Source organism: Palaemon carinicauda, chromosome 26, assembly GCF_036898095.1.
Source record: "Palaemon carinicauda isolate YSFRI2023 chromosome 26, ASM3689809v2, whole genome shotgun sequence".
Lineage (NCBI taxonomy): Eukaryota > Metazoa > Arthropoda > Malacostraca > Decapoda > Palaemonidae > Palaemon > Palaemon carinicauda.
In genome coordinates, this window is record NC_090750.1 from 73,661,263 (window position 1) to 73,676,636 (window position 15,374).

Here is a 15,374-nt window from a genome sequence, read left to right on the forward strand (position 1 = left end):
AGGTTGAATCTTGTGATGCATTAGAATGGTTGTGTGAAGGACTAATTAAAGAGAACCAACAACCTAGCATTAGATACATGCAGGAGTGGGGAGTATCCCTGATTATTATCTATTTTCCAGAGTTTTTTGGTAATTTTAACAATCACTTACAACAGGTGAGTTTTTTATGTTCAGTTGTAAGAGTGCTTTTATTTCAATAGCCAGAAAAAATGAGTTTATGAAATTTTTATGGATTTACCATCCAGTTTTGCAATACATTACTTGGAGATTTTTTATTTCTTTTATGGTCATCCTGCATTTTTGGTGTTTATTAATTGTTTTCATAGTTACAATATTGTTCTATTGAACTGAAATTGCCAGTACAGTAGTAGCCCTCTTTGTGTCAGTTCCAACTTTTTCCCTCATCTTTACATATTAAATACAAAAATAAAATCCCATGTTATGCTTTTTTACCCGACCTTAAATTGGTCTCTACATCGTACAATAAAGGTGAAGTATTATGCAGTACAATACTGGACTTCATATAGAAGCTTATTAATATAGGTACAGTATCTGGTGTTTAGAAAAATGACAGCCTGTTGTAAGTCCAGAAGGTTCCCAATTTATGAATACAATAGATTCCGTAAAGCTGTTTGTGAGTCGAAATGTTTGTAAGTCGTTAATTGTTCCTTTACGAGTAGAAACCTTTGTCATTTAGTAGGGGTAGATTCTGGTGACAGCTGGTAACTGCCATGGAAGAATCATTGAGGTTCTGCCAGCTGGCACCCAGTATCCACTGCTGGTCCAGATTCAGGTCGTTGAGCTGCGGACATGTTCTCAATGCTCTCCAACTGGCCTGAAGCTTTTCACATATCTCATTTCAATATGAGTGTAAATCAACCTAATAAAAGACAAACTTGTCTTTAACTTTGTGATACTTGTCCTAATTCCTTGAAGTGGGAATAAATTTCTGGGACGAGACCGCTGTTCTCACAGATCCATGTGTTAATGCGCAACGTCTAAAAAATCAAGCAGGTATGCCTGCTCGTCCCCACCTGAGGATACGGTGTATATTCATTTGGTCAGATGTAGCACGGATGGGTTTGGATGAATTACCTTGAGAGATGTTTTATAAAAGTTGGTTTTCTTGTAGTTTTACTCATGGATGAATTTAGTTAGTCGGAGAGATATTTAGAATAACCTTAATTGTAATTGTTTGTTACCAAGGAACTACTTTAGGTGCCAAGTTTGGTGTATAAATGAGTATTTTTTATGAATAAATTTCCCATCTTTCCATCATGAGCCATCTTCTTCAGAGTGTGTGAATTCCCAATATGGACATCAGGGGAGGTTCTTATAAATAATTTTAATTTTGATAATAAGATTGATTATTTGTATACTCACCTGATGTTCATATACAAGCTCTCCCTCCTCACTGACTTTTTAGGTAAAGAGAATAGGATATTGTATAAGTTTTGTTGTCAAGACTGAATTAGATTGACTTTAACCACCCCATGTCACCTTGGTAGGCAAGAGGTGTTGCCTCTTGAGGAGAAGAAAATTTTTTTTTAGTTTTTTGGGTAACACCGATATTGAGTCAGCTTCGGGGACAAAATAATATGAACATCAGGTGAGTATGAAAATGAAAGATTTCATTATCTAAATTAAGTTTTTGCATACCAAGAAGAACAATTACATTCTTTAAAGATAAAGATATACAAGACCCTTTTTTCATATATATCTTGATATTTTCTTAGAAATATACTAAATATAACTTCAAGCTTTAGAAGGACTAATGTTCTCATCGTGATTCCCTACAACATTAAGGACGGTATCCCTCATAAAGTTTAAAGATTGGAAGGGTATTTGTAAAGGAATATCAAGATTTAATATATTAAAATAAGGTCTGATTTATCCTCAACTATAATCTTTTCACTTCATGCCCTGGAAGTTGCTCACATTTACGTTGACAAATTTTCAGAGAATGTTTGAATCGATTAAAGAATATTGAAGCTTTTATTATATTTCAGCAGTAGTTTTTTTCAGTTATGATAGAAATTTTATTTTTTTCAGGGTACAAAAAAGCGAGCTGGTTGTGTTGGATCTTTTTTAGCATCATTAACACACATTGCCTGTACTTCAGAAGACAAACACTTACTCAAACAGTCTATTGAATGTGTACTACCTTGGTGTATGGCTCAGCACTTCAATACTCGACTTTATGCTCAGGTACTTGGGTTAGTGCACAATATGGTTGATGTTGAATTGCATTTTATCAGGAAATTACTTATCTTCTATAAAATGTATCATATTGAATGAGTAACTTTACTGGCATTTTTAAACATTAGATATATAGTTTTTTATCTATACTTGCATGGTTTTAGAATACTCTACTGGCACTATTGGTACTGGTAGTTATTTACATTAGACTTGTAATCTCTTAGCTCCTCCAGTATACTTCAGTGTACCAGCACTGGTATTTATTTACAGTATATCTGATTTGAAGTCTTGATTTTTCCTGCCTTATTTCACTAGCAGTAGTAATAAGCAAAATTACATTGATATTAGAATGTCTTTATTAGATAGCATTGAAGTTTCTTTGCGTAAGAAGAGTTCTCTTTTTTACTTGCTTAATCTACAAGTAGGAATAGAATTACCGTACCTTTGTGATACAGTCATACTTTGTCCACTCTGTAAATCGTAGAAATTGTCATTAGATGATTTTTAACGCAAAATATGTCTTTGTATTCCCTGCATTTTCTAGAACATTTATAAGCTTACATGCACTTTTTTCCGACTAGAGAAGACAAAGTATTCCAGGAGTGCGACTCGACCCCATTAAAAGAATAATGTTATTTTGGAGTTACTTCAAACTCTCTACTGTTTTGTGTCTCGACTGATATTTTTCATTTAAAAACCATTTAAAAGATAATTTTATACACGAAAAGTTGTGCTCTGAAAATTTGATTAGCATTTCAATTATTTTTATGATTTATTCTATCGTATATACGGTACTTTTAAGGTCACTATTTTTCATTTGCAAGATTTTTGTTCATGCTAAAAGTGAATTTACAGAATGTAGGCTATAAAACGCTCTATCTTTTCATGTTTGTAGGAAAACAATCAGTCAAGATTAAAAAAAATTTAAGCAATTTTCTCCGAAAATTTTATATTTTGAAAAATTGTTCTTCAATTTTTTTTGGTTGTGGAGATTGATTGTGAATAGACTTTAATATGTATAAGTAAGGGCTTTTAGCGGTAATTTTTTGTCACTCCTGGTGATTATAAGTATATACTGTAATCATCATATTTCAGGGTTATTTACTTAGGGGATCATAGGTATATAAAGGTATACCTCACCCCACACCGATAATTGGTTCCAGAAGAGGTGACTATAATCAAATTTACTTGTCACTAGGCTAAGCCACAAATAACCATTCCCAGTTCTGTATTTCATTTATAAAAGCAATTGAAATAATCCAGTTTATGGTTAATAAGAATCTATTTTAATCTTAAAAACAAATAAATTTAGCTTATAATGTAGTACACAAAAAAGTAATCTAAATTTATAAATAAATGTACTCACATACTTGTAAATGTAGATGTTTACAATTTATCATGTTTATAGTACATTGCAGGCTCTTTATTTGGGAATGTGGTTTGCTCTAAGATAGTGTAAAATAAAATTATTTTGTTAGGTTAAATAACAAATTAAGTTATTTAAATTATTTTGCGATAGTATAAAATAAACTTAGTTGTTAAATTTACCAATATTTACATTCAATATGTTTGTTCACATCGCGTATGTAGATGGCTGTGGATGGTTAGCGTCAACAGCTTATTGTGGCTGTTGTTATTCGATATGCATTTTGATGAGAAACTGATCGAGAGATCGTTGAACTGATTACGTGATGAGCGAAATTCTATCAACAATACTGTTGATATGTGAGCATAATCGCGATACCTTCGTGACCTAGAAAACAGCTAACAACAAAACCAAGATAATAAAAAACATTAATTGCTATTGTTAAAATACATCTTAAATTGATGATAGAAAAGTACAGAAATTATTAAATAAAGTTTAGATAACATTGAAAACCAGGATTATCTTATGTCAGCTAAAGCTACAGATCAGCTGACGAAATTGAATGACGTGTTTTAAGCCCAGCCTACAATCGAACATAGATTAAAGCAAAGTAAAAGTTTATTTTGTGTGCATTATTTAGCTGACACTTTTTAAGAAGACAAAGATTTCTGTTAAGTTTTCTCCATGTGTATATTATTGTAAGGCACCTCAGAGAAAGAGAGAGAGAGAGAGAAACATACAGTAATCATATGATAACTAATGATAATAGCTATCAACAAAATGTATGAAAACTAAGATATTCTATAACAAATTGGTGCTGATGTACTTTTCATTAGGAATTTATATTGAATGAATTAAGAACTTATATAGACGATAGTCTTTGTTATTCTTATGTGTGCATATTTTTTATAGTCTTGAGATTGGCTAATCGCAACCAAAAATAAAAAAGTTATTGTTGATTGTTGAATGAAAAAAAGTATACAAAATGTATTTTCATATGATATATACTTTTATTCAAAATGGTAGCTATTTGAACTACCACAGAAAATGCAACTGTTTAGCTCTTACAGACCACAAACTAATATAAAAACACAGTCACCGATATTTTCATAGTTCATTCGCTAGGATTTATGTTATGTGAACGTTTACTGTAAATGTAAATATTTTAATATGATTTTATATACTTCAATTTTTATTTATTGCAAAGTAACATGTTTTATGTGCTTTTAATGCTATTCCAGTGATATTATGACTTCAGTGCTCGTGCTGGATGGACAGAAAGTCAAACAAAATTACTCAAAACTTGATATTTATTTATCCATGTATTATTTTTGACAACCGATATGAATTCAAAACTGACTTAACTCGAAATGACGTAAACCGAGGTATACCTGTACTGTTATCATCATATTTCTGGGTTATTTACATATCAGTCGTGAGCCCTTCCCCTCTTATCCAAAAAAATGCTTCCCCTATATACATATATAGAGTTTAAATTGTTGTAGAGGTTGTTTTAACACTGGTTTGTAAGTAACATTAGACTATTCCTCACAGTTGTTATCTTCCATTGTAGGTATCATTGAGGAAGATTTGGCAATACTGTGAGAACAAAAGAATTACTGAAATATCAGATCAGTTCAGATCCGTCCAACAATGCCTTCAGTTTGTAGCAGAGCAAGGAAATGCAGTTCGCAACACAATGAACATGTTAAATGACTTCTATTTTAAAGTGTTCCATCCTCTTCAACATTATACACTACAGGTACAGTACTGTATTATATTATGTGATTTTTAATGATATTATTGTGACTTAATTTTACTATCATCATCATTGTTAATATTAATATTATTGTGTTTGTGTAAAGCTGATAACTGTCTAGAGTGAGTAGTAGATGATTGAGAAATGGAATTAAAATTATTTTTATCAACCTCCCTGATGTTCATTTTGCTTTTTCTGGAAGCTTTTTTTATATCAATGTTCACCCCTTTAAAACTAAAAAATTCCTAATTTTCCTCCCTTCAATATGCTTAGGTCTCAAGCCTAGTATTGAAACAATCTAGAAGCTAATGGCAATACAGTAACCTTTTGCTCTGATAGCCCTTGCTGTCCTTTATCTTTCAGTCTGGGCATCATACTTGCTTAGCAAGTCGTTTACTCCTATTATTATTTTTTTTTTAGTTCTAGATACTGTACCAGGACCTAAATTTACATCAATAGGGAAAAGATTGTGATGAGCTAGTGGCGGCTGAACCTATAAATGAACAAAGCACCCTGCCATTCCAATGCAACCCATCATAAATTGGGGCCACATGATATGCCACACCGTAAGATAAGAAATAAGTGGTTCCTACTAGCTCCTAATTCAGCAAACCGGAGGAATGTTAGGATAAGGTAACTAACTCAGACTTCTACCTCATAATTCTAACATACCAAATGCTCTGTTAGTCTTTGCTGATTGGAATGTACGAGTAGATAAGTAAGGGTATACCATTAGAACACATAATGAGTGGTGCATTAGAGCATCTAGTTGAAATTTGAAGGTTCAAAATTGGGCCTGGGTTAGAATTCTTTTAGGCCAAATAACTGCTGGACTAAGTTCAGGCTTTTACAAACTAAACGAAGGACCAATATCATGTTGTGAAGCTCATTATTATCTAAACCAGAAAAAGAAACTTTAATGACTGAGTTTTCTTAACAGGTAAGGCTTAATTAAGGGCTGACAGGGCATTCCTCTCTTAATCCCCTCTATGATTAACTAGCCTAATTTTTCTCGATTTTACCCGGAACTAAATGCCAGTGTGTTTTACACATGGATCTTGCTAATACAAAGTTGATGTTAGACTAACATGTCTAGAAGCTACGTGATACAAATTATTTTTCAATATTTAACTTAGCCGGTGATTATAATAGCTGCAACTCTGTTGCTCGACAGAAAAACTCTACGGAAAAATTAGCCAGCGATCGCTACACAGGTAGGGGGTGTACTCAACAGCGCCATCTGTCGTTCAGATACCCAGTACTCATTGTAAACAAAGAACTCAATTTTCTCTCTGTCGTGCTACCGGCAAGACCTACTAATTCGCTGTTGCTAACTGGATTTGTTTTCACAACTATTTGGTGAAGTACACTATTCTAGTTTTGAGCTTTCGCTATGCAGGTGTTTTATCTTCATCTTAAATCTTGAACTCGTTTTGGATAGATTTAATTATGGTGACAAAGAGAGTATGGACTTTCTTTCACTTTTAAATGGCCGACCCTTCCCTTAGACGGAAGTGTGTTTAGGCTTTTAGTAATTATCTTATCACGTTATAGATTTTCCTCTATATATTTTATATCTCTCCGCCTTTATTAGGCCTCTTCGATTAACTTTCCATTTTTTATAAACATATAAAAATAAATTTTAATGCTTTGTTTATATAGACCTTTCCTGAGAGTAGGCGGTCCTAACTTGGAAACCGAAGTTAATCAATGTTGAGCCCTTTATATCGTCTTTAGCTTTTAAAGAGCTAAGGATTTAAAACTTTTTAAATGTAATATTTTATGAAAGAATTTCTTTGATAGTCTTCGTACTGTTTTCAAAGATGAACTAACGTTTAGTTTTTTATGCTACGCAGTTGTTGACGTTCAGGTTGTTCAACATGCGCTCTATCGTTACGATAGAGAGAGAGTGTATCACGGTTTCACTTTGCAGTAAGAGTAAATCGATTCTGACGTTTTGTTCATTCTTTCTTAGCTTAAATGTTTTAAATTCTAATTTAAAGGAACTTTTTATTTGAAAAACCTTTCAGTTTTTTCCTTTAGTCAAATAACATGTTTTTTTTTGACGATATATAATTGGGCTCTTCTCTTAGGTGCGAAATCAAGAGAGAAAGAGAGAGAGAGATAGAGACGGAGGGAGAGAGAGGAGAGAAACGTTCCGTTCAAGCGGGTAACGTTGTTCTCGTGTTACTCACGTCCCTAGTCGCTGTACGGGGAGGAAGGATAAAACGTTTTTAGGTTTTTATTCTCGTCCCCAGGCTATGTGCGGTGAGAGATTGAAAACGTAGTTATATGAACTAGTGTTTAATCTCTTTCCCAGCCACTGATTTTTTTTTTTTTTTATCTTAAAATATGTTTTCTGTTTTTTGCTGGTATTATGAGCTTGCATTATACGACTGATTTCGCAATTACTACCTTTTAATGAAGGGTAGAATTGCGTGTTTCAGGTAGAAATAAGTGCAAAACAGAAAATCGAAGTGATAAAGTGATATGCGCAAAGTGTTACAGTGTTGCGTCCGAGGCGCAAAGTGTTACAGTGTTGCGTCCGAGGGTTCGTCTGTTGGTGCCTGTCGTTCACCTAGTCCGGGACCTCTTACATGCTCCCAAGCCCAGGGGAGAAGTAATGTCAAACGACTTATGGGTTCGAGAGGCCTTGACCAACGAACAGACGTTTTCCCTCTATGGTATCGGGTGTATCTTACCAAGATCTCCCCTACCATAAGACGAGAGAGATGTTGTTTCTCCTCGCCATCCGTAGGCTTTTCGCATAAGAAACCTGTCACAAGGTTTCGAAGCCCTTAAGCGAAAGTCAGTCCTTTCAGGACAGGTCCAGCGTCCTGGTTACAACCATTAGGACAGCTCTGACCCTATGCAGTCATCGGATAACTGCTCGCCGCCTAACAAAAGCGTAACACAGACTCCGAGAGTCTTTTTTTTTGTAGGCAAAGTGTTGCGGTCACAGACGTTACCCTCGTCTATTACCACAACCATTTCCGTTGATCCTTAATGGGTTGTATGGCAAAACATGCAGTATATGCTTGCCTCCCTTATGGAAGACTATTCTGCCGATTAGTCCGTTGAGTCTAGCCGTTTATCTCATCGATATCCTGGCTTTCAGCCAACCTAACGTTCCTTTGTGCTTACTGTTGACGTTGGCGTAGCTTAGTCACGTCAGTCAGGTTGTTTAGAACCACACTCGATGCGGTCTCGTGTGGTTTTTCAGCCGCATTTGGACGTTAGGCCACTGGCTGATGCTCCTGTTGACGTTCAAGACGTTCACTAACAATCGGAGTTGACTTGTTTTGACGCTGTGCGTCAACCTCCGCATTCTAGAGTTGTTTTGACTGCTCAGTCTAGGCAGTCAAAGCAGTCTCGAGTGGACGCTGTGCGTCCTCACGCACCTGTTGTGGTTGACAGTTCAGTTGTTGACAGTTCACAGACTGTCAAGCAGTTACATGACGTTGCGTTCTGGTCCGCTACTAATGCACCAGTGAGAGACTCAGCTTTTATCGGACAAGGTTCCTGTAGATGAGGAAGTTGCTGTTCTCCCTCCTACTGATATTCCCTTGAGGACTCTGTCAGATGGAGAGGAGCCTAAAGCTGCTTAGCCTCCTATGGACTTTAATTAAATCATGATGATTTTTTTTAAGGATCTTCGTCCGGATCTTTTTGTAACTGCTGCTCCTCGTTCGCCTAAACGTCAGAGCTTACACTAGGCCTAGCTACTTCGAAGCCGTTGTTTTTAAGCTAGTGCTCTCTCGCTCTCCTAGAGAGCGTTACGTTGGCTAGGCGACTGGTTTTTCACCAGGAGGAGTTTGGGGGATACAGCCTTTGCTTTCCCTTCTTTTAAACTGGTTTATAGAGCGAGAGTCTGATATGACACGAGAGAAGTTCTCGGCTTGGGAGTTCATGCCTCTGCCCAGATAGACTTCTCAATTCTGGTAGACTCTCCCTGGCGCCTAGCCAGGAGACGCTCCAAGTTGTTTACAGGTCAACTTCACAGCTGTTGTCGAGCCTTTGAAGTTTTGCTGTACTATTATGTCACGCATAACAAGGCTTTCAGGGATGGTAAACGGTTCCGCCTCAGTCGCTAACCCCGTCTGTTGCCACACCTGCTCCCGTAGACCCTAAATGGGCTTTGCTGCAAGACATGCAGTCCAAGCTTGCGTCCTTGATAGAGGACTTAAATGCGGAGAAGGTTGCTACCGAACCTTCTGGCCAACAACCTTCCAACCGGTCGGTTGTGCGCCCTGTTGACGTTGAGGTAACCTACTCGCGTCTGCCAGTTGAGGTGGTCCCTCCACCGATGCGACCCAGTGTGGGTTGCCAGCCGCACGTTGACGTTAAGCGACGCTCGGAGGTGGTTGTTGACGTTCAGGACGTTCAACAACCAGCAGAGGTGACTTGTTTTGACGCAGTGCGTCAACCTCAGCAACCCGGTAGGGTGTTGACTGCACAACCCAGACGGTCTAGACAGTCTCGGGTTGACGCTGTGCTTCCTCGCGCACCCATGGTTGTTGACAGTTCACAGACTGTGCAGCAGTTCCATGATATTGCGTCCGGCTCCGTCACGCATCCACCAGTGCGACCGGATTCAGCGAGCCAGACGTTGCCCACTCCGTTGCCGTTTCCTCATCAGTTTCGGATGAGGAACCCTCTGATGAGGACGTTGCTGAACAACAAGACGATCAGCCCCCAGCCCTGCTATCCATCCAGAAGATGCTGAAGAAGGAACGCTGCTCAGTCAGGCTGTGGATGAGTCTGGTAGGGACGCTGTCATCCGTGGAACAATTTGTGTTACTAGGAAGACTACACCTCCGTCCTCTTCAATACCATCTAGCTTTTCACTGGAAAAAGGACAAGACGCTAGAAGCGGTCTCGATCCCGGTTTCCGAAAAGATAAAGTCTTGTCTGACTTGGTGAAAGGACAATATCAACCTAAGAGAGGGTCTTCCCCTGGCTGTTCAGACTCCCAACCACGTTCTCTTCTCGGACGCATCGGACGTAGGCTGGGGTGCGACATTAGACGGTCGGGAATGCTCGGGAATATGGAACTCGAGTCAAAGGACAATGCATTTCAACTGCAAGGAGCTACTGGCAGTACGTCTGGCCTGGAAAAGCTTCAGGTCTCTCCTTCAAGGCAAATTGGTGGAGGTGAACTCGGACAACACCACGGCTTTGGCGTACATCTCCAAGCAAGGAGGGACCTACTCTCTGACGTTGTACGAGATCACAAGGGACCTCCTCACCTGGTCAAAAGGTCTAAACATATCACTAGTAACGAGGTTCATCCAAGGCAACTTGAATGTCATGGCAGATTGTCTCAGTCGGAAGGGACAAATAATTCCAACAGAATGGACCCTCCACAAGGATGTATGCAAGAGACTTTGGGCCACCTGGGGCCAGCCAACCATAGATCTCTTCGCAACCTCGATGACCAAGAGGCTCCCAATATTTTGCTCACCAATCCCGGACCCAGCAGCAGTTCATATAGATGCCTTTCTCCTAGGTTGGTCACATCTACATCTATATGCATTCCCTCCGTTCAAGATTGTCAACAAGGTACTGCAGAAGTTCGCCTCTCACGAAGGGACAAGGTTGACGCTAGTTGCTCCCCTCTGGCCCGCGAGAGAATGGTTCACCGAGGTACTTCGATGGCTAGTAGACGTTCCCAGAACACTTCCCCTAAGGGTGGACCTTCTACGTCAGCCACACGTAAAGAAGGTACACCAAGGCCTCCACGCTCTTCGTCTGACTGCCTTCAGACTATCGAAAGACTCTCGAGAGCTAGAGGCTTTTCGAAGGAGGCAGCCAGAGCGATTGCTAGAGCAAGGAGAACATCCACCCTTAGAGTCTACCAATCGAAGTGGGAAATCATCCGAAACTGGTGCAAGTCAGTATTCGTATCCTCGACCAGTACCTCTGTAACTCAAATAGCTGACTTCCTCTTATATCTGAGGAAAGAACGATCTCTTTCAGCTCCCACTATCAAGGGTTACAGAAGCATGTTGGCATCAGTCTTCCGTCACAGAGGCTTAGATCTTTCCAACAATAAAGATCTACAGGACCTCCTTAAGTCTTTTGAGACCACGAAGGAGCGTCGTTTGGTTACACCTGGTTGGAATTTAGACGTGGTACTAAGATTCCTTATGTCAGACAGGTTCGAGCCGCTACAATCAGCCTCCCTGAAAGATCTCACCTTAAAGACTCTTTTCCTGGTATGCTTAGCCACAGCTAAAAGAGTCAGTGAGATTCATGCCTTCAGCAAGAACATCGGATTCTCATCTGAAACGGCTACATGTTCTCTACAACTTGGTTTTCTAGCCAAAAACGAGCTGCCTTCTCGACCTTGGCCAAAATCGTTCGATATTCCAAGCTTATCGTATGGTTGGAAATGAACTAGAAAGAGTCTTATGCCATGTAAGAGCTCTTAAGTTCTATTTAAAACGAACTAAACCTTTACGAGGCCCGTCTGAAGCTTTATGGTGTTCAGTTAAGAAACCATCTTTGCCTATGTCAAAGAATGCTTTATCCTATTTTATCAGACTGTTAATACGAGAAGCTCATTCCCATCTGAATGAGGAAGACCAAGCTTTGCTGAAGGTAAGGACACACGAAGTTAGAGCTGTCGCAACTTCCGTGGCCTTTAAACAAAATAGATCTCTGCGAAGTATAATCGACGCAACCTATTGGAGAAGCAAGTCAGTGTTCGCGTCTTTTTATCTTAAGGATGTCCAGTCTCTTTACGAGAACTGCTACACTCTGGGACCATTCGTAGCAGCGAGTGCAGTAGTGGGTGAGGGCTCAACCACTACAATTCCCTAATTCCATAACCTTTTTAATCTTTCTCTTGAAATGTTTTTATTGTTGTTTTTGGGTTGTCCGGAAGGCTAAGAAGCCTTTCGCATCCTAGTTGATTTGGCGGGTGGTCAAAGTCATTTCTTGAGAAGCGCCTAGATTAGAGGTTTTGATGAGGTCCTGTTGTATGGGTTGCAACCCTTGATACTTCAGATCCTAGGGGTCGCTCAGCATCCTAAGAGGATCGCGAGGCTCCGTAAGGAAGACGTACTTAAAAAGGCAGAGTAATTGTTCAAGTCGACTTCCTTACCAGGTACCTATTTATTTTGTTTAGTTATTTTGATAACTTCTAAAATGAAATAAAAATTCTTAGCTCATATGATGTAAACATATTTTGCTGGTCTCTACCCACCCCCCTGGGTGTGAATCAGCTATTATAATCACCGGCTAAGTTAAATATTGAAAACTGTTATTTTGATAATAAAATAAATTTTTGAATATACTTACCCGGTGATTATAAATTAAAGGACCCTCCCTTCCTCCCCAATAGAGACACAGTGGACCGAGGAGAAAATTGAGTTCTTTGTTTACAATGAGTACTGGGTATCTGAACGACAGATGGCGCTGTTGAGTACACCCCCTACCTGTGTAGCGATCGCTGGCGAATTTTTCCGTAGAGTTTTTTTGTCGAGCAACAGAGTTGCAGCTATTATAATCACCGGGTAAGTATATTCAAAAATTTATTTTATTACCAAAATAACATTTTTTATTATTATCTTTTGCATTTTTAACTTATTGAACTAGAAGTTGGGATAAAGAGGTGGAGAAAAAGAGGTTAGTTTATTGAAATTTTGTCTGAAAAAATAACTCGCGTGATACACAAGGTGCTCTCACAATATGCAAGATTGCAAGTGTTACACAGATATATCCAATATTACTGTAATTTACATTACAGTATTAATATTTAGGCTCCAAAATTACTATTTATGATAAACAATAATTAAAATAAGAAAAATATAAAACCTGTCTGCCCTCAGAAACTCACGATATAAAGATGAATCCGCAATGTACTGAGGGAATGATAAGTGAACTGCGATATGGCGAGGGATTACTGGCTTATTCCATTAATATCCCTTGAACACAACCGTCTGAAAGACCATTCCTTCAGTCTGAAAGAAAAATCAAAAGATTAAAACAGGCAGTTAAGAATGCTGAGAATTATGTCTGTACTCTCTGGTGGGTGGGGCCCACCTGTCACCCGATATATTTGTATTAAAGATCAAAGGTCAGTTTTACATCTAAAATCAGTTATGGTTCCCAAAATCTTTGGAAAACTCCTGAAACTGCTTATATGGAATAAATATTGCCTGTTTGAGTGATGTTAGAGACCAATTAGACTTAGAGCATTAGTTTCCATTAGTCCCCAGATGTCATCTGGAGGGGAAGAATGGGAAATTTTACCTTTTTCTTGGTAAGGTCGCTGTTAAGTCAGCTTCGGGTACAGTGTAATAGGAACATAAGGGGAACTCATAGAAATAATAACAACCCGAAAGTTATAGTTATCCAAAACAAGTGTTATCCATTCAGTTTATTCGTTGTCCGGCCAGACAAGGGAATCGTGCAATATGCCTTGCCATTCATATATGAAAGGGGTAGTTATGAGCATTTACTTCAACGAACAAAGGGATATTAGGATCAGACAACCAGCTCGGCCCTCTGCTTCAAGATTTAGAGGTCACATTCAGCAGACTAGATTTTGGAAAATTGAGGGTTTGCTAACTACAGAATGAATTTAGTAAATATAGAAATTGTTTAACCCTTTTACCCCCAAAGGACGTACTGGTACGTTTCACAAAAGCCATCCCTTTACCCCCATGGACATACCGGTACGTCCTTGCAAAAAAATGCTATAAAAATTTGTTTTTCATATTTTTTGAGAAAATTCAGGCATTTTCCAAGAGAATGAGACCAACCTGACCTCTCTATGACAAAAATTAAGGCTGTTAGAGCAATTTAAAAAAAAATATACTGCAAAATGTGCTGGGAAAAAAATAACCCCTTGGGGGGTTAAGGGTTGAAAATTTCCAAATACCCCGGGGGTAAAAGGGTTAGAAGTACTCTGTATTTTTCCTAACTATACAAACCTGAGTCTTCTAATTGGATTATGGTTTCTAGCCAAGCTGAAATCCTACTCCTAGTAAAGGACGAAGGTTTGTGTTCGTGTAGGAACAAATAGAATTCAGGGCTCTAAGAGAGTATCTTGTCTGCTATGTACTGCATAACATCAGAACCAGAACCAGAACTGAGTGGTGGACTAGGACCTTGAGACAAAAATTAAGGAGTTGGGAAGGGTCTGAAACCAGGCAAGTTAATCTATACTTCTGCCTAGCCTAAAAACACACAGACTGAGACTCCACAAAAGAAGCTAAAAGTTAAAAGAACTTTTGAGGCTCATCACTATCAAAACTAGACTCTTTAATGGCTTGAATGGCATTATCATCATCATCCCTGAAATAAACTTATCTTGTCTTTTTTGGATTTACCTTAAAACTAAAAGCTAGTTTCTTTTATGTTTGGTACTTTTAATTTTGTCACCTTGCACAGTCTGTGCAAACCGAGTAGAAGACATCCATTACAATCACTGATAACCAAAACAACACATCACTGTACAGTATTTTGAGGTGGTTTGTTACAAATAATCTAGACCAGATGAGTCTATAATTTTAATTGTTTTATGCTACAGGTATTTCAATGTGTAAATGACTTAATTCTTTCCTTCACTGGCATCATGCGTCCATTAGTGTGGGAGTCATCAATATGAACATAAGGGGAGGTTCACAGAAATAAACAGAATTTAAAAAATTTTTATTTTTCAATATTAAACTTAGCCGGTGATCATATAAGCTGTCAGCTCTGCTGCCCGACAGAAAAACCTAAGGACAAAATACGCCAGCGATCGCTATACAGGTGGGGGTGTACATCAACAGCGCCATCTGTCGAGCAGGTACTCAAGTACTCCATGTAAACACAGAACCAATTTTCTCTCTGTCGTGCCACTGGCAAGACCTACTAAATACGCTGTTGCTTACTGGATTGATTTTCACAGATTTTGGTGAAGTACTCTTTTCTAGTTTTTAGCTTTCGCTTTGCAGAGGTTATCTTCAATACTTCCTTGCATTCTTTGATTGAATTTTGGATTATTTGTTGACGACTTGGATAGATTTTGAATTTCCCCTTTGACTAATTCAAGAT

At 38.3% G+C, this 15,374-nt stretch overlaps 1 protein-coding gene across 1 annotated transcript in view; it reads left to right on the plus strand.

The window, feature by feature from the left end:
• Nucleotides 1–15,374, plus strand: part of LOC137619585 (probable methyltransferase TARBP1) — an 83,108-nt gene that overhangs the window by 46,162 nt on the left and 21,572 nt on the right. The window contains exons 6-8 of the mRNA XM_068349750.1: nucleotides 3–155; nucleotides 2,053–2,208; nucleotides 5,139–5,327. Of these exons, the coding sequence (XP_068205851.1) occupies nucleotides 3–155; nucleotides 2,053–2,208; nucleotides 5,139–5,327 (498 nt within the window). The remainder of the gene's footprint in view (nucleotides 1–2; nucleotides 156–2,052; nucleotides 2,209–5,138; nucleotides 5,328–15,374) is intronic.